The sequence below is a fragment of the Esox lucius genome, chromosome 5 (assembly GCF_011004845.1).
Source record: "Esox lucius isolate fEsoLuc1 chromosome 5, fEsoLuc1.pri, whole genome shotgun sequence".
Lineage (NCBI taxonomy): Eukaryota > Metazoa > Chordata > Actinopteri > Esociformes > Esocidae > Esox > Esox lucius.
In genome coordinates this window covers 25,117,099-25,138,062 of record NC_047573.1, presented here as the reverse complement: position 1 = coordinate 25,138,062, position 20,964 = coordinate 25,117,099, and the positions used below count along the sequence as shown (strand labels likewise).

At 40.9% G+C, this 20,964-nt stretch overlaps 1 protein-coding gene across 3 annotated transcripts in view; it reads right to left on the bottom strand.

Annotated features, from left to right (window-relative positions):
• The window catches only part of LOC105031631 (ankyrin repeat and fibronectin type-III domain-containing protein 1), a 204,176-nt gene that overhangs the window by 159,370 nt on the left and 23,842 nt on the right, over positions 1-20,964 (bottom strand). The window contains exons 1-2 of one of the 3 annotated variants that reach the window (XM_020046505.2): positions 20,282-20,679; positions 3,977-4,164 (exon numbers count right to left, since the gene is read on the bottom strand). In XM_020046505.2, coding sequence (XP_019902064.2) covers positions 3,977-4,164; positions 20,282-20,400 — 307 coding nt within the window. In that variant the 5' untranslated portion in view covers positions 20,401-20,679. Of the gene's footprint in view, positions 1-3,976; positions 4,165-20,281; positions 20,680-20,964 lie in introns of those variants that run through there. The other 2 variants (XM_013133847.2, XM_020046506.2) reach the window with 2 other exon arrangements.

The window sequence follows — 20,964 nt, the reverse complement described above, 5'->3', positions numbered from 1 at the left end:
ACCAACTTACAGCTAATTTCAATCCGGCACAATTTATTTTGCCAGGAATTTCTGCTGAAGCACCACTAGCACACTCCTCTAACACCGGCTGAATTTATTAAACTTAGTCTGGAGATAAATCTGAAACAATCCTATGTGCATTGAAGCAGTAACATGCAGTTCATAATGTCACCACTGTTGGAAGCGTTTGTATTGACTGGATGCTAAACAACAGTCAAAACTGTGAAAGGTCATGTAAACACACCTCAGCTTGGCAATGACAGCTCATGACAAGCACATTCTAGCAATAATCTATTAATTAGGGCTGCAAAGATTAATAGGTAAAAATTGATAACGTCAATAATAAAAACATTTGGCAACTGATTTAATTATCGATTTGTTTGTTCTACATGAGACAAAGTTGAAAACAATGGAGACTGGGGTGCTCAGCATGTGACCTAGTCTAAAACAAGTGTCTGTTTTCATCAAGCTCAATATTAGTTTGGCATCATGCCATAACTATTTTTTCGAAATGCTTGTTGAGTTGTGCGTAAATGTAACGGTCACCGAAGCACCACAAAAACTGATGGGCGTGTGAAGCTTGCTTACAAAGTGTTGCTTTTCATAAAACATCATTTTGGGGAAATGTATCTAATTGGTTCAGTGTACTTCAGGCTATTGAGATTTTTTTTTAAGCTGCCTGTCATAAGACTCAGCAATGTCTTACCTTTCCATGTTCTTCCTAACTGCCATTCAGGGTGAATTCCAACACATTGAAGCGTAATAGTGGTGTGTTAGCATACTATTTTTCATTGGTCAGATAGTTTTCTTATTATTGCTCATTATTAATCAAAGTAGATTAGAAAAGCACCTTTCAAAAAACAGCTTGGTAAAACATCTGTAACAGCTGTCTGCACTGGATACTAAGGCTGGGCGATATGGCCAAAAACAATATCAGAAATACCTTTCTCATATCATTTGATATCGATTTTGAATGTCATGATATACACAGGGCCCTACGTTCTTCTTTCTTTTTTTTTTTTTTACAAAGCAAACATTTAAGCTGAAACAAAAAAAAAAATTCAGCTTGTTAAAAAAAAAGAATTCAATTGTTAAAATAGTCTTAACTGTCTTTTGTGCAGTAAATTTACCACAACAATTATAGACAAAACAGAGAGGTGAAAACATACTGTACATAAATTCTCTTCTCTTCCCAGTAAGTTCTCCCTAGGTCCTTATTGTAAAAGAGAAAGCATCCTCATATTTGATTTTCCTTTTGCAATTCATATACTGATACTACAGATACTTATAATGTTTAAACTAAACTGCCTTCCATTTAAAAGATTCAATCACATTAGAATAAAAAATTTAGGTCTGGAAAATATTACTAATATTACTAATATTACTTCAGTGTATCTGCAATTTAAAATCCGCTCCTCTCATTGCACCTATCTATATCTTGTGGATACATTTATTCTACTGTTTATGTTTGTGATGTAGCAGGTACAATTGCAGCACTGATTGCCAAACATCATGTTAGGTTTAGCTTTTAAGAAAATAGTGGCTAAACAAGGGTTGAATCATTTCAATTATGCGTTAATTAGATAGTAGCCTATCTGATAGTCTGCAGTGTATAATACATGTCACATACATTTATGAGATTTTGCTGCGGAACATGTGAACATGATTATTTATAATCATATTGTAGTAGGCTACATCAGAGTTACTCAAACGCTCTTGTGCCGTGATTTTTAGGCATAATTTATAATGAACATAATAATAATAATAATGTATTATTAAACACAATCATTTCATAATACACATACCTAAATAATAAGTAGGTATATCAAACTGAAATCTAAATAATTGAGGTCTATGGTATGTAGCCACTAAAATGCATCAAAATGGCACTGGGAACTTCTTGAAAAACATACAGTAATCACTAAGTGTGAAAAAGAAGACATGGATTGCTTTCAATTGCAATTTTGCCACAGTCACTCTTGATGTGTCCCACGGGGCTTGTGAGTATCAAAACAGACGACAACCGCCAAATAGTGGACATCACTGTAGACACACACGTAACTCTGGTTTTGGGACGAAAAGGAAAATGCAATCAGTGGGACTTTTCATGAAGGATCTTTCACGGACCAGCATGCATCCCTCAGCGAACCTCCATTGGTACACGGACCAGGGCTTGAGAAACGCTAACCAGCATTACCACAGCTGGGACTCTGCCACTGAAGTGCCCCAACGCGAGCAGATGAGACCTTTGGTTCCACGGTGGGTGATTCAGTTGTACATGGTGGTATGAAATAGCATTTGAATTGTAATTTTGGGGTTCAAATCGGGCACTCGCTCTTGAGTGAATACTTTACTCTATGAATAGGACCAACACATAAAGGCATAACAGAACACCTAGTTCCAGCCAGGTCTCATTTCCTGTATCTCTAAAGAACAACAGGCAAAAAATGTATGATTATTAAACATTTTATAATGCTCACCAAATAATAAAACAGTTTATAAATGGCATCCCACTTTCTCAATCCAGGTCTTCATGCCTTGATGTGCATGTACTTTCATTGGAACATAATTTAGGATTAATGAGATTAGTTGGGAAAGTGCAGTAAATGTATGTGTGGTTCAGAATTTACCATTTCAGTATCTGTCTTTAATAATATCTGGGACTGCCATGTGCAGTAAAGTTTTAGTTAACTTTACACACTTTATGCTTATTAAAAGCCATTTATTCTGGGGAAAATGTGGGTGAAATAATTGCTATGTCGTCAATTGAAATGGCATTAGTTCCACATGACTCGAATGTGATTAATACATTTCTCAATCATGCCATAAAATTGTATGAGGCAAACAACCAGAATATGTGGGTGACTTGAGCCACCAGTTCAACCCTCACGTTGAAATATAGATGATGTTAGGAAAACTGTACTGAAAACAGTTGGTGTAGGCTACAAGTTAATGGTGGAGTATTATATTTTCAATGTATATGATTAATCTAACCAGCAACAACTGGTTGACACCCCTCAGCCCTCCAAAATGACAATGTACCAGTGGCTAAGCACAGACAATGGGCGAAACACTGCGGTCGGATACACTTGTAGGCAGCATATCTTATGTGGGACAATGGTAATTTATTCGTCCTCAAGTCTCGATTTTTCCAAAATAGCTGTTACAATCGCTATCAGGTTGCATTTTATACTTGTTGTTTCAAGCTATGCAATATTATAGGTTGAGGAAAATGGAAAAAGACAAGAAAATGTGACTACAAAATTGTATCTCAAAGGTCAATATCGTCATTTGTTCATGATACATATTGATATTGTTTTACCGACCAGCCCAAATTCATAAAACCATTAATATTTATTTAATTACTACTGTTTTAAGTTGTTTTAAAAAGAACATGGTGCAAGATGAGGAAAAACAATTATTTTTTCATATAAAGAAAACACTTGCATTTAATCCCAGAATATATTTTATATCCAATTAGTCAATTAATCCCACTAAAAATCAACAGATGAATCGATCATTAAAATAGTTGTTAGTTGCAGCCCTAGTTTTTATACTGAAACCATGTGTATGCTACACAATGTTATTTAATACAACATACTGGCTACAAGAAGTATTTCAACAGCGTTCCATGTAACCCACTAGGTAAGAGCATACCGAGAAATTTAAGCGATGTCAGTACGATTTCCATGGGTCAGTTTCAGAAATGGATACAGGAACGAGGAAAACATGGAGGTTGACCAGATTCTGCTCTGTTTCTGTTAATGATCCCCTGGCTGTGTGGCATATAGGAGCTTACTGTAGCCCTGAGTGGCTGCACTTTAAGGTGGTTCTTTGATATTATGGAATGCCATCTGCAGATTCAAACAATCTATGTGTGTGTGTGTGTGTGTAAAAGAGCGACAGAGAACGAGTGAAACAGTGAGAAATAAAACCGCATTTTTCTCATGTTCTTTCCAGTAATGCATGTTCTTACCTGCAGGGGGCAGAGTGCAGGGTTGTAGGCTGGGGCTGGGGCTGGTGCTGGCCGAACTCTTCCTGTGAGGAGGACTTTCACCTATCAGGTCTTTGTGATGGACCCTGGCCACGGTAGGTGACTGAGGGATGCTTGGTAGTGTCCTGGACTTAGCCAATAGAGGCCTCTGTAGCTTCCTCTCCAAAGACCTGGTGGAGAAATGACAACATTATGCTCTTTCAGCAGATGCTCTGATAGTGACTTAATGTACACTGTGGCCTTGAGGGCTCCAGTGGTTAAAGACACCCTGTTATGCGTGACTGTTGTGTAGTCCCAGGTGAACCATATAATCTTAAAAATTCCATCACAACTCATACCCTTTTAAAACAAAGAATCACAGTAACAACCCTATTCACCAACAATTAAATGCCAACATACTGAAATAAGAGGCGGAGTCCTAGTGAAATAAATAAACAGAAAGTCCCCTAAACATTCACTGCATCAGGACAGTTCAAGATCTGATCGGATAAGGGGACTAAAGAAAAAACGTGCACTCTGTTCTTAAGGATTTATTGATTCAAATCCTGCTTGTGGATTAGCACAGGGGTTCCTCAGAGGGCGGAGCTGGCGGCCACAGCATGGTCCAGGTTTGGTCAGTTAGTAATTGAATGCGGTTGCCTTGTCTCGTGAAGGCCTGGGCACATGTGAACTCAAACAAGGTAGAAGGCCGCAGAGCAGGGTGTGTAAGACTTCCAGTCTAGACTTCCTGGCTAAGAGAGCAATGTGGTAAAGTGTGATTAGAACCAGACAGGCTTTTGGGACAACTGGCTTGAATGTAATGGGGTCAAAAGCTCTTTCTCTATGCTTTTGTAAAAAAGTTGTACCTTTTTACATTTTTCTGCCTCCTGCTGTGAATTAATATTTTTTGGGTCGGAAAATGTAATGCTAAACAATGGCTTGTGTGAAACGGGCAGGTCTAGTTAGTACTACTACAATGACACTGTCCTGTGACCTTACTTTTCCTACCCAAAGGTCTGATAACACTGTTATACCAAAACATCAACCTGTGTGCTTCTGTTGGTTTACAATGCTGGATAGTCACCTGATGAAGTGTGCTATGGTAAGGATTAAATCTATATCTTACAGTAACACCAGCAAGGTGAGAATTGTGTGCTGGCGTACAAATCTACCTCAACCATCTTCATAATAGGCAGTACTTAGAAGTATATTCACGCTAAGCCACAATCAAAAACCTAGTCACAAGTTATTCATGTACATGCAGTGTGCCACTGAGCAGATACTTTTGGTTGATGTGCAGTGAATGCAAACCTTTCATCCCAGTGGGAATTGAACCCATGACCTTGGCATTGCTAGCCACAAAGAACTATAAATGTCAGTCATATTAATTATCTCCAAAGTAGCTGTCTGAAAAATAATCTCAATGAAATTCAGAAAACTTCTCAGTCATGTCCCCTCTGTGTATGTTAATACACAATCAATCAAACTTCCGGTTCATGGAGGGACCACCGTTGGTCCTGAGATGAGAAGCTGATAGACAGTGCAAATGATCAGTTGTACTTTTAATTGTCCTCCCAACGAGAAAGTCCCAAGATCGTGAAACAAAGGGCTAATACTCATTGCTGTGCACCTTCGCCATTATGTTTGTGCTCAGAGTTAAAAGTGTAACAGTAAGAACAACTTATTTGAAAAAGAAGATTATTAAGATTGGGATGATACTAATGATGACCGCAATGATGAGGATCAGTACAGTTATATAACTTTTGATGTGTTTGAAGTAATTTTACATTGGCTATTGCGCCCCATCTGGCTGTGCAGTATTCTGGGTAATTAATCCAGTATTCATGCTTTATCTACACTGACCTTCTGTAGGACCGCTTCCCAAAGCACAACTAATGAGCGAACGTGTCCAAATGTCATATAAAAACATGAGACCATGAGTGACAACCCCAAATCATTCCACAATTCTATGGCTACGCTTTCAAACTATGTGTCAGAGACATTGTTCTGTGTGTCTCCATTTTAAGAATGTTGGTGGTGTGCATGAGGAAACAGAATCATACTCAGGTGTTAAATTGTACACAGGCTGTGGCTCTGCACCTACGGTCCAAACGGGAACCAGGTGGGACTGAGCCCCTGCAACTTTGGTAATAAGAATTCCATGTAGAACAATATCCGATAAAAAGAAACCAACGATCAGCTGATGAACCTATATTATTAAGCATTCTTGGAAGAAAAAGGATTATTTTGTTCTACTCAACAAAGTAGCACATGAAGCTGTGGATAAACATCTCCTTAAAGAAATCACAAGCGCAAAAGATGGTACATGCAACAAAAATCAACAGTAACGTGCGGAAATATGAATGCAAGCTGCAAAAGACAGTCACAAAATAAATATAATCATATTAAAACTACAGGCAAACAAAACTCTTTGAACTAGCTATGTTCTCTTTGGCATTGGCCCAAGAGCATAGGCTAATGGTTTCGAAAAGCCTTCCTTTTTATTGATCCAGTTTATTTTTCAAAAGACTGATTTACAAAAGCAGCCCAATTGTATTTCAGTATTTGGTCTCTTGACCAATCGGATCAACTCTTTTGTCATTATGTGTGAACTCAGCCGGAGTGGCCTGTCATTTAGGTAGGCCTAATGTTTATTAGAAACGATTCAGCTAATGTCTCATGTGATAGCATGTAATAAAGAAATGTCCCTGCCCCAGACCCCAAATGTAAGGCCCTGTTACCCCCGAAATCCCAATTTAATTACTGATCATACGTACACATTGTGTGTGTGTGCACGCGTGTGCTTGTGTTCTCAGGCACAGAGGTAAACAGCAGCAGCGGTGCTGGTGAAGTGGATGCTGGGTAGATCCCTTCAGGCAGAGCTTGTGTTCTGTTCAGACACTCCGGTGCAGGCCCCTCCCCTCGCCTATCCTCCACAATCCCACGGTGGTCCCTTCTACCCAGATACAGAAAAACTATTTCGCTTTCCTTTTCCCTCGATTTCTTTATCCGTCAATTCCCTCCACCTATCTGTGCTTCACTCTCTTACACAGCTCCTAAAATACAGTAGACCACGTCTAAACCTTCTCACAGGCCATACTGAGGACATCAACAGGCAGCTACGGTGTGTGAAGCTGATAGTGCCTATCAAGTGTTATTTGAAATCCTCTCAAGCCAAACAGTGCCGAATCCGCCAACCAGGATGTAACAATAAAAAATGGATGGCGTTTGCAGAGTGCCTGGAGATAAATTCCATGGGATGTGGACATCCATCATGGCAGGCCATTGAGCAAATTGACAGCGCTGTACCTCCAGGTCACAGTCAGCAAATCTGACAGGCAGTTGCTTTGAGAGGGTGTAGAGAGGGGGAGACAGCTGACTATTGTCAGCTGAAAAACAACCCAGTGATGTAGAACCCACTGGCTGTAGACACTGAAATCTGACCCGGGATCATTGTCTCACAGGTGAAACTCTGTGTGTGCTTTAAACCTATGGGATTAAACTAGTGGGAGTGAATGACTAGTGATCCTTTGATAATGAATGTGTTTCTGCTGAAGGTTTAACATTGTCCATCCATACACAGCACACAATAAGGTTAAATAAATTGGGCTTTATGACAGTTTGGGTCACCTTAAACATTAGGAGGCTGAAACATAATTCACCCTGGATTACAGGGGGCACTTTTAACTCCTCCCACTAACATACAAATGGTCCTGACAGACCTTCACACACACTCACATAGACACACTGGTACAGACACGTATAGACCAACACTGATACATACACTACATACATAAATGAACATCATTTTTTTAATGTTTTGTATTGCTTGGTAATTTATGTAATGGTCTCTACGTGTTTCTCTATATAAACCAATTTGTATAATAATGAAGTGGTTACTTTACATTTGGAAAGAAGGCGTTGAATGTGACTTGCTCTCTGTCCCTTATTCACACAAGCACCATTATGACATCACCTGCATAGCATCACAGGGAAATCAACTTGGTTGTCCATGGAAACCTTTGAATAGATGCGTCTAGGAACATAACAATCTCTGTTCCTAGGATGCCATGAACAGGGGAATGGAATGTGATCAAAACAGTGAAAATGCCATGGAAACCTGCAGGAAAATGATGCAGTGGGGGAAAGATCCTGAATCTCCTCATTGGCCTCAGTAAAATTAGAACACATTTTGGATATGATTCTCCTGTCTATTCTGCTAGATGTAGTAAATTACTAGTATGGATTTCAACGTTCAATGTTATTGTCACCAGTCAGTTACAGCTAAAAGCTACTTTGACAACCCCAGCCGATGTCTGAATGCTAGCTATGCCATCCCCTTATACAAACAGGATGTAGAATCTAACAAACACTTCTACTGAACCTCAGGAAAAACAGGCTATAGGGGCACCATCGGACAAAGTTCATAAAACAAGAAGAGAATACATAAGTAAAACCCCTATTCCGTGGAACATTGTGTTGCATGCATCTAACACTCTTTGTAGTCGAGAGCAATTAGCCTGTGGTAATGAAAATAGTTTGATGATACATGAAGGCTAATACAAAGGCTAAGCCAGAAACATTCTTGATTGAATTATACCTATAAGTAGCCTATGCTAGATGTACTACCAATTTTAATTAATCCAGTAGGTATTTGTTTAGCAAAACCCAACATATGTGCGCTACAAAAAGAATACGAAACAGAACAGCCTCTTGGTAGATGCTAAAAGACAATAACACCCAAAAATCTACATTCCTCAGATTTCTTTTCAGAACTCAAAAGTGGTATCCTGAAGTGGTTCAAGATTTGGTATTGGCATTGAGTATCAAGTTTGGTTGTATATCTATTGAAAATGTGTGAATGGGAAAACCAGAAATCTGGAAAATAAACATTCTGTACAGTAGGGCCTTACTATGTCTGCTATTAGCCATACTGTAAGTAAATACAACATACACACTTTGAAACCATTATTTGACAGGTAAATTCACACAACAGGCATGCACCACAAGTCATGTATTACACCTGGGAACTTCCAGAACCGAGTGGAATCACAACATACCCGATTAATACAGGGGCTGAAGCCCCTTTGCGTAACACAGCCAGAGACTCGAGAAGAAAAAAGAAACAACATTAATGAGTTTTTGGTTTGTGTTGTTCACTGTCAGAAAATGTTAATTCAATACATTTTGATTTCATGCAGTAATTTTGTGTTGGATTAATTGGAGTTTAATAGCTACCGACAGTATCTTCAACCTTGCAAATAATATTTAACATATTATACATATATATATATATATATACACACACACACACACACACACACACACACACACACACAGGTCAGCAATAACATTATGACCACTGACAGGTGAAGTGAATAACACTGATAATCTCATTATCATGGCACCTGTCAGTGGGTGGGATATATTAGGCAGCAAGTGAACATGCTGTCCTCAAAGTTGATATGTTAGAAGCAGGAAAAATGGGCAAACGTACCGATATGAGGGACAAATTGTGATGGCTAGATGACTGGGTCAGAGCATCTCCAAACTGCAGGCCTTGTGGGGTGTTCCTGGTCTGCAGTGGTCAGTACGGCGGTGAACCGGCCACAGGGTCATGGGCGGCCAAGGCTCAATGATACACTTGGGGAGCGAAGGCTGCCCGTGTGGCCCGATCCAATACTATTGTAGTTCAAATTGCTGAAAAAGTTCATGCTGGTACTGATAGAAAGGTGTCAGAACACAGTGCATCGCAGTTTGTTGTGCATGGGACTGCGTAGCCGCAGACCAGTTAGGGTGCCCAAGCTGACCTCTGTCACTGCTGAAAGCACCTACGATGGCCGGGTGGGTGTGCGTCGCTTACGTGGCACCAGGATGCACTATGGGAAGGAGGCAAGCCGGCAGAGGCAGTGTGATGCTTTGGGCAATGTCCTGCTGGGAAATCTTGGGTCCTGCCATTCATGTGGATGTTACTTTGACATGTACCACCTACCTGAGCATTGTTGCACTGGCCTCTTTCTACAGGATAAAGTGCCCTGCCACAAAGCAAAAATTGTTCAGGAATGGTTTGAGGAACGCAACTGGTTCAAGGTGTTGACTTGGCCTCCAAATTCCCCTGATCTCAATCCAATCGAGCATCTGTGGGATGTGCTGGAGGTTCCATCCTTGGAGGCCCCACTTTGCAACTTACAGGACTTAAAGGATCTGCTGCTAAAGTCCTGGTGCCAGATACCACAGCACACCTTCAGACGTCTAATGGAGTCCATGCCTTGACGGGTCAGGCATCAAAAGGGGGACATACACAATATTAGGCAGGTGGTCATAATGTTATGGCTGATCTGTATATATATATATATATATATATATATATATATATATATATATATATATATATATATATATATACAGCTCTGTGGTCATCACTATACTCTTGCAATAGGATCAGCTGGATGGCAAAAACAGTGCAAGTAGTACCTCAAAGGTAGTTTAAATAAAAAATAACTAATCAGCATGACAAAAGAGTTAAAAAGAAAAGCTTTGAGTGAGGAGGAGAAGGGTTCAATTCTGGCTTTACTGGCCGAGGGATACAGTGAGCGTCAGGTTGCTTCCATACTGAAAATTTCGAAGATGAACAAAAACAACAGGTCAAACAACAGGCATTGGGGACAACAAAGCTACAGACTGGCAGAGGGCAAAAACGACTGTCCACTGACCGAGATGACCGTCAACTCATTCAAATGTCACTCAACAACCGTAGGATGACATCAAGTGACCAGCAGGACAATACTCCATGCCACACAGCCAGGTCAATCAAGGTGTGGATGGAGGACCATGCCATGGCCAGCCCAATCTCCAGACCTGAACCCCATTGAAAACCTCTGGAATTTGATCAAGAGAAAGATGGATCGTCACAAGCCATCAAACAAAATAATTTTGCCAGGAGTGGCATAAAGTTATCCAACAGCAATGTGACAGACTGGTGGAAAGCATGCCAAGACACATGAAAGCTGTGATATAAAATCAGGGTTATTCCACCAAATATTGATTTCTGAGTTAAACATTAGTATTTTGTTGTTGAAAAATGAATAGGAATGTTTTCTTTGCATTATTTGAGGTCTGAAAACAATGCATCCTTTTTTTGTTATTTTGACCAGTTGTTGTTTTCTACAAATAAATACTCTAAATGACAATACTTTTATTTGGAATTTGAGAGTAATGTTGTCAGTAGTTTATAAAATAAAAAAAAGTTAATTTTACTCAAACACATACAGTACCTATGAATAGTAAAACAAGAGAAACTGATAATTTTGCAGAGATCTCTTAATTAATTTTTTCCAGAGCTGTATATATAATATAATTAGGTAGCAAGTAAATAGCAATTAAGAAAAAAAAATGATATTATTGCAAATGCCAAACTGATGCTAAAAGAAGTTGGGAAGCCCTTATTTTGTCAGCACCCAGAACTGAGCTGACACTGCTTCTGCCCCAGGCAGAGCCACACACACACACACTTACACACACTTACGCACACGCAAACACAAGGCCTTTTCATATTAGTCAATGCTTGATGTGATACGCAAGGAAACGTTTTCCAACGTTTTCACACCCACACCCCGCCACACCCAGTGTTTTACAAAGAAGTTTAGAAAGGAAAAACTGCTCTGGCATTTCTTTCACTTGTTGATGTTTTTAGATTAGATTAGATTTTAACTTTACTGTCATTGAACAAGTACAAGTACAGTACAACAAAATGCTGTACAGTACAACCAATCAAAACAGATCTCTTCATATCAGTACCTGTCCTGTTCAGTGATGATCTGACTGGTCAAAAGAATTGGTGCGTCGGTGTAAAAGCAACACAACACAACATCTCCAACACCCTGCTATGATCACACACATGGCTGAACTCCTGGCCCTGTCCCCTTGCTGCCGATTTGGGCATCACCCAACCTGCAAACCTGTTGCTAAGCGACTCAAAAAAATCAGGATGAGAGCATCTCTGCTTCCCGGCAACAATCTGTTCTTATGTCTGAGAAAACAGTACCAGGGAGTAGTTAAGCATGCGTCACACACTTCTTCTGTAATACTCCATTACGGTAAAGTCCTGGAAGAAAATTATTGTTTGTGAGGATTTACAGTAATGCCCGTTTCTTAACAGCCCTGTTTAACAGCTTAGCCTCCCGTTTCCCCTTGCCCCAACTTGGGCACAAATCAGGGAAATTCACCCACAAAGCAGTGTTACCGTTATTCCACCGAAGCATTGCAAAGCAGGGGAAACAACTTCTTCCAGGTCTCAGAGTGAGTGATGTCACAGATTGAAACACTACCAGTGCTCACTGCCTGGCTGGTTCACACCGGTTACATTAACCTAACTTCTGACACCTTTAAATCTGTAATCCCAGGCAGATCCCAACTGAGGGATCCGGGTTACGGTACAAATGTAACAGTTTTGCTTCCCTCCGTGAACCAGAGAACCTCTAGACAGAGAGCGAGAGACATCACTGATTGAAATGCTACCAGCGCACCCAACTGGCTAGCCATTTCACACCAGTTACACCTAACTACACACGACCGCATAACGTTATCAAGCTGCACTGCATCTAATGTGAGTTTTATCAGTACAGCTGATGATTGGCAGCTTTATCAGTCCCACTATGGTATGGACCCCAGCAAGCTTAAAAAAACGATTTCTGTTTTGGCTGGCGGCAAAACATATATATATATATATTTTTTTTTTTGTATGAACCGCTCTTGCATCAGGTAAGGATTAACTCAACTCATACCTATCATTTGAAGACACACATTTCCTGCCTGTCTGGGCTAATATGCAATAATCCCGTGGTGGTAATAATTGATATGGTACGGTTTTCAGTTATAAAGGTGTGTTTCAGTGATACTGTATTGAATTGAAGACGGAGCAGGTTTTTCTTCCATGGTGCTGAAACGGCCAGGACTGTCAAAAGACTGCAGTCTGCTCTCGGTAGGCCAACACTCTAGCGTTTGACACTATCCGTCGTTCTACCTCTTTTTTCCTCTCCACACATATGTGCATGCATGCGTACACACAGTGGGATGGACAGAGAGAAGACTGCCCTCTCATTCTTCATTCATCAGGCATAAATCCTTCACTTTTTTTCATTCAAATAAATAATTGCATGTGACACTGAAGTGCCCCTCCACCCACACTTGTCGCCCTGAACCCCGTTTAAAAACGCTGTCTGCAGTGGGATGGACAGCGAGAAGACCGCCCTCTCACTCCTCATTCATCAGGTGTTGTGCGCCATGCATCCTCAAAGCTCTGTCACAACACACGGACAGATGAATGGCCTCTTTCCAGGGCGCATGAATCCTTACACTTTTTACATTCAAATATATAATTGCATGTGACATTGAAGTGCCACTCCACCAACGCCTGTCGCCCTTAACTTCATTTCAAAAAACACCGTCAACAACATCACATGAAATGATATCATATGATCAGACACAAGCTATTATATTCAGTATCTATCTAAAACAAGGCTTTTAATAAATGTACGCATTGAAATGGAAATACATGTTACATAAAATAACACATGGAGGCTATCATAAGTCTGTCATCATAGCAGTCTGTATCATATTGTGACAATAACACAAAATCAATTTCAGAGTCAGTAAAATAGAGCAGTACCGCTCCATGCATATTGCAAATAACCATTTGTTATTAATAGTATTAATATGCTCTGTGAGAATCCTGAGTCCATAACACAATATTAGTGTGTGGGAATGTGTTGTTCCCTACTACTGTCTCACACACAGGAACACACACACAAAGACAACACGCACACACAACACACAGACAGATACACACACACATCACACAGACAGACGCAAACACACCAAACAGGCAGACACGAACACACACATATTCACACACACACACACACACACACACACACACAAACGCAACGACTCCTCAAAGCTGAATGAAAAGCAGAGGCACACTGGGGTCTTCTGCCATGTCTTCTTGCCTGCTTGGCTTCAAATGCCATTCTTCCATTAATCTCCTAATCCATGGCTCTTCTGCCGCAGCGTTGCCCAATTCCTATTCGCCAGCCGCTCCCAATTGATTTAACAAAGAACGCTCCCAAACAACTGGAATCTATTCCCAGCAAACATTGACCAGACCAAGTATCTCTCCACATAAAGTGAGCCCTAGTTGGCAAACAATTAGTTATACTTTGAACTACTATTGACCAAAGTTTCTATGTACTAGAAAGGAGAAGTCAGCTATCGCTATAGGATCTCCCGTACAAGGATATGGTCATTATTGGAATGATGTAAATGTCACAGCCGAAGCACTTTATGTAACCATTAAGTATGCTAATTTGACGTTAGCATGTGTCAGAGGCTTACTGTGACTGGTGCAGTGCCTGGCTTTTGCCCCCCCCCCCCCCCCCCCGACACAAGTGAATCTATTTTTATGGGGGGTGGGGGGGGGGGGGGGGGACAATTCAATACAGACCCAATCATGTGTTCTGTAAATTCAGAACAGTGGTGAGACTGTACTAAAGAATGGACACTCCGTTGTAATTAATATCTTTGACTTATTGAGAAAAAAAAACAAACATTCATATGTAGTATTGACAGGCAAGATGCTTTTTAGCTTTGATCATTAATTTCCAGGAGATTGTGAAGAGCAGAAAATCTGCGTGAGTATATTAACACCAACGCCAGTGTCAACAGATTTCAGAGAACAACGTAGCTCCCAAACAGAAAATAATAATTTTGAACTCGTTCCCAGACTACCTCGTTTTACTTCTCTCAGACATTTGCTTAAAGAGAGGGAATGTTTTATTTTTCCACATTACCGGAGACACACAAAAAAGATTTAGGAACCTATAACATCATTTAATAGAAAATGGGGGTAATTTCACCAGAACCGCCACTGTTGGAGTCCTCTCACTATAACACATCCTCATTTCATGCACATTTAGCAATATCATGTGGATTATCCCAATCCATGCTGATCCTTTGGTGGTATTAAGGGTCTCTAAGCAGAGATATTTCAAAATATGAGCCTATGTGGAGGACAAGCCACCACAGAGCTTCATAAGGACCAATCAGCATTATAAGACAACATTATAACAACTGAGCTGCACATAACTTAAAGATGCATTCTGTGACTTTTGCAAACTATGTTTTGAACACACCGATCCATTTTGTAGGATGTGTGATTGTTTAAATCTGCATAATCTATCATTAGAATCAATCTCATACATTAGATAACCAAGAAATTACAAGTTTGAAAGCAAGTAGTTTTAATGCCATGGAGATATTATTGTTATAGCATGCAATCTACAGGGACCTGTTTGGATTTGACCGCGGAATTACAACTAGTCGCAAAAAGTCTTTAATTTATCAATATATTACAATATTTTATATTTACACTGAATTATTCAGCAGACACTCTTATCCAGACAATTTACAGTAAGTGCACAAAAAAACAGTACAGCCAAGGAGTTGCATCATTCCTGAATATTCACTGAGATTAATTGTATTTGTTATACACGTATGCATATTTGTACTGTAGGTCTGAAGTACATGCGCAAAATGAAAAGAAACTGGCACAATATACTGTTATTCAAAAATGTTGCTTTCCAGGGCACAGATGCAAAGAGGCCTGCCAAAATTTGGTGACTGGGGATGGGAGAGGGCATCTTTAAGACCAGGGGCCAAATGTTACATCAATGGGAAACCTTATGGGATACTCTTAACCAAGAGAGTAAGAAAGACAGCTGTTTGGAACCTATCCAAGGAATCAAAAAAGAACATTTCTAACATTTTAATTCCCGGTTCCAAAGGAGATGTCAAGAACAGAACTGTTATCATAAAAGCATATGAATGGGTTAGCAACATTCTTCTACATTCCAAGAACTGTATTCAATGTTCTGTCTATGGGAAGCACTCCTACTGTCACTCTGAAACATCTCTATCCAGTGTCAAGGCTACTAAGTGAATATAATTGCCATTGTGTTTGTGTGTGTGTGTGTGTGTCCATGGGTAGGCAGACTGCCTCTCCTTCTCAAACGTACTGTCCCAACTGTAGCCTGCTGACAATACTCGTGATTCAGAAACTAAGGATAGGAGGCCAAGGGTGGTCCAGCGGTTTAAGCTGCTGCCTCCAGTGCCCATGTACTCCTGCCTCCAGTGCCCATGTACTGATGCGTCTAGTGCCCATGTACTGATGCCTCCAGTGCCCATGTACAGCTGCCTCCAATGCCCATGTACTGCTGCTTCCAGTGCCCATGTGCGGCTGCCTCCAGTGCCCATGTACTGCTGCCTCCAGTGCCCATGTACTGATGCCTCCAGTGCCCATGTACAGCTGCCTCCAGTGCCCATGTACTGCTGCAGTGTGGGTTCAGGTCCAACCTACTGCTCTTTGAGAAAAACACCTCAATCTTTCACCCCATTCTTATCCAATAAAACATAAAGCCTGGGGAAAAAAAGGATCTAAAAAAGATAGAACACGTTTTGTGAAGTGAGGGTTGGTTTGAATACACTGTTGCTGTAATTCAACTAATTCCACTAAGAGGGAGAACATAAGTGATATATGCATAACCTTTGAAAATACTGGGACTGTAACGTTTCACAATGGATTTATAAACTACAGATTGTTACAATGTTTTTATTAATTCTGTTGCTGATCTGCCTACATGAGCCCAGCTTGCTAACGTTAGCTAGCTAGCTGATGTTAACTCTGATCAATGGCATTAACTAGCTAACTCTCAGCCATTTTCAGCCAAGGAAATTAAAAGTTACACGTACACTCGGGTTGTGGTACACGTAGACTGTGCCAGTGTTGGTTCAATTCCAGACGACTAGCAACTTGACTGAGTAACATGTATGCTACTTACTACTGCTAAATAGTGAGGTTGGCCCGCCAAGCTAACTGAAGATAATTGCACTAACTGTAAGTAGCTCTAAATAGCTCCTAAATGAATAAAATGAAAGAAGAAAAATAAAACAGATTCAGATTTTTGGTGGTTCTAACAGTGTCAGAAATGTATTTTGCCAGTCTGAATAGTTGAATGGAACACTTTTTTTTCATTTCTGGGCATAAGAAAACCATTGGAAAATAATTTCTGTTCCAACCCTCGGTGAAGTAGAGACAGCGAGGGAATTAGAGAGAGAAAGGACTGTCATGAGGTGTTGTGACTGGATGCATGTTGTGCAGTGTGGCAGGCCAGTTAGACATTTGCCATGATAACAAATGGCTTGATTCCACATGTGATTGGATGTTAAGAGATAAGGGGGAAAAAATCCCTGAATCGTTTTCTCCCATCATGTGAGGAACCATCCGTTATCTTAATTTAATCTATCATCGCTACAAAGGTGGTTACATTGACCCTGCCCAACCAGTACACCAACCACCCACCCCCCCGACCCCCCAACCCCCCCACACACAGTTAGGATAACCTTTAGGCGTTCTTGTTAACAATTCGATCTAGGGTGATATTTTCGATTCAAAATGTACCTAATACATCGATTGTTCAACATAGGCTGGGTAAAACTATAAAGTTTACAATTTCCCTATTCCCTATTAGTTCACCCTATTGGTTTAAAGCGTAATATGTTGGTATTTCACACCAAAGAAGAAGCTTTACCTCCCGCTCCCTCCATGTGCTACAATATCTCAATTTACATGTAAATGTCATTAAGCTACAAAAGGTGCTATTATGCAAGAAAACAATTATTAAATCACTCTATTGGCGTCAGAAATAAGACAATATCACTATATTGGTGTCTGTAATTTCACAATACCACTATATTGGTGTCAGTAATAAGAAACCATTACTATACTGGCGTCAGAAATAAGACAATATCACTATATTGGTGTCTGTAATTACACAATACCACTATATTGGTGTCAGTAATATGAAACCATTACTATACTGGTGTCAGAAATAAGACAATATCACTATATTGGTGTCTGTAATTACACAATACCACTATATTGGTGTCAGTAATAAGAAACCATTACTATACTGGTGTCAGTAATAAGACAATATCACTATATTGGTGTCTGTAATTACACAATACCACTATATTGGTGTCAGTAATAAGAAACCATTACTATACTGGTGTCAGCAATAAGACAATATCACTATATTGGTGTCTGTAAGAAGACAATACCACTACATTGGTGTCAGTAATAAGACAATATCACTATATTGGTGTCTGTAAGAAGACAATTTCACTATATTGGTGTCAGTAATTAGACAATACCACTATACTGGTGCCAGTAATAAGAAACCATTACTATACTGGTGTCAGTAATAAGACAATATCACTATATTGGTGTCTTTAAGAAGACAATACCACTATATTGGTGTCTGTAAGAAGACAATACCACTATATTGGTGTCTGTAAGAAGACAATACCACTATTTTGGAGTCTGTATTTAGACAATACCACTATATTGGAGTCTGTATTTAGACAATACCACTATATTGGTGTCTGTATTTAGACAATACCACTATATTGGTGTCAGTAATAAGAAACCATTACTATACTGGGGTTATAAGTCAGGTGACAGCCATGGGGCCATCGGAACACACCACCAGGCACATGTGAGGGAGCTGAGCTTAGTTGAAGCACATGGAGGTAGCGGAGGAGAACCTGTCTTAGCCCTATTACAATTCCCACTATGTGAATAAACACTATTACTGTGTTGTTACAGTTTTTCTACACCAAGGACAGTAGTTTCTTCAATGTGCTACAATGTTTAAACACTCCCTCTAAACTTAGCAAATAATAACTATAGTGGTATTATGTAATGAGACAATATTGCAGTCTATTTAGTTTATGCATTTATATATTCATAACACAGGGGGTTTGAATCCTGAATGCTGATTGGCTGATAGCTGTGGGTAATGTATTCAATAAGGCACTCCCCAAAGCGATGTGCCTCAGAACAGCTCGTAGTCGTGGTATATTGGCCATATACCACACCCCCATGTGCCTTATTGCTTAAATATATTATGTTATTCATCCACAGGTCACATCCCTGACTCACACAAATAACACTGGCCATGTTCAAGAGGATCAAAATGAATGCACTTGACTGCAGCTTGATCTCCAAATGTCGTAGTATAAAGAAATTACTTCTTATAATTTGTACACCAGGAACTATGTATCTTACACTTGTAACACAGCAGTGTTGATCCTCCCCAACACAGCAGCTGTCTGGTGTTCCGTGTAGTCTACTTCAAGCGCCAACCAATTGATGTGCCTCGGGGGAAAACCGCCTTTCCATCACTTCACAGAACCTCAACTAACACTCGTCCTTTCACCTCAACACTTCACTGAACCTCAGCTAACACTCGTCCCCTCGCCTCGACCCTTTACTGAACATCTCTCTAAACACTTGCAGAAAGGACAGTAACCTATGGACGTACAGCCATTACCTACGACATCTAAGTCATTCAGTGGACTGTAAATATTGGATCCAATCTACGTAGCAAACTTTTGGTTACTGGTCAAAGAAAATAAAATGTATATGTGTTTCCATCCCAATTCTGAAAAGAAAACTATGAGATGAACAGTGAATGTATCCATTCTGGTCTAGGCAAACGCGATCCTTCACAGCTCAAAGGCACAACACAGAGGGTGAGCAACATGGGGAGATCACAGACAACAGCACTGGCACCAGCATGACCCTTGACCCCATCGACATACCCTGTGAACCTAATTATAAGTCACCTGTAAGCTGCTCTGCGTGAACACTTGTGTGGACCCCAACACAGCATTTCGTGATGGCAAGTTTACTCTGACACAAATTGTTATTCTACTAACGTGCAAAACAAACCGTCTCAGATGATTTTTGCTTTGTGTTCCATTTCGCAGCATAAAACTATTCACTCCATCTAACGTGTTCTGTGGCAGCGACAATGTTTCTGTTGACTCGGCTGTTGGTTTATTCTGGTCGTGACTTTCCTCGTTTCACTCTCGTTTTAATGGTTAAATGGAGATGTGAGAGACGGATCGTTCCATTGTTAGAGTTCTGGTCAAGACTGGTGTGTGTTTAAGAGCTTCTTATTCCAACAACAACAGAAGCGTTTGGGACTACCATATGGCCCTTTACATATGGTCCCCACAGCTGCGCGAACACACGACACGCACACACACGCACACACACAGAAGCCCGCGCACATGCAATCGTGCAAACGCTCACCAAATTCCTATGCAAATAAACTCACCATCGTGAGTCCAGTCACGGAAACACACACAGGCAGACACAGACAGCCACAGACAGGTGCGTGTCGTTACCTGGCCTCAGCCACAGTACAGCAGTAACTGCCGCTCCTCCGTGAGCTCCGGCCCCCCCGCAGCTCCTCGCGGGACTTGCGGCGGTTAAAGTAGTCCGTGAGTTTCCCGAAACTCGCCATCCTCGCCTCCCCTCTCAAACCTGCCTCCAGCTCCTTACAAGCCCCCCCCCCCCGCCCCCTTTCCTCTTCTGAACGGACTTTGAAATGGGGCAGACTGGCTGGAGCTCTGAGGGCTCCGGCCGGACACACCCTCAGCGGCGCGGCTGCCTGGCTGCGGTCTACCTGGGCTTCACCTGTCAGGTGTCCTCGCACGGCCGTTAGGACAGAGTCTGCAGCCTCGTCCCTTTCCCTCTTCTTCTCAGACGGGAGAGAAGGAACGCACAGCAGAAGTAGGCAAACACTCCTCCCTCTCTCCGCTCAGTGCAGTGAACACACGCTTGCGTGAAGACACACACACACAGGCGCGCACACACACGCGCGCGCACACACACACACACACAGCCCCTCTCGAAATAGCAGCATTTGTAACTGCCTTCCAATCGCCATGATAGGAGACTACCCCTGCTGATCCCCTCCGCAGTGGAGAGAGAGAGGAGGAGAGAGGGAGAGAGGAGGAGAGAGGGAGAGAGGAGGAGAGAGGGAGAGAGGGAGAGACACGGGGAAAGAAAAAGAGAATCTTGAGAG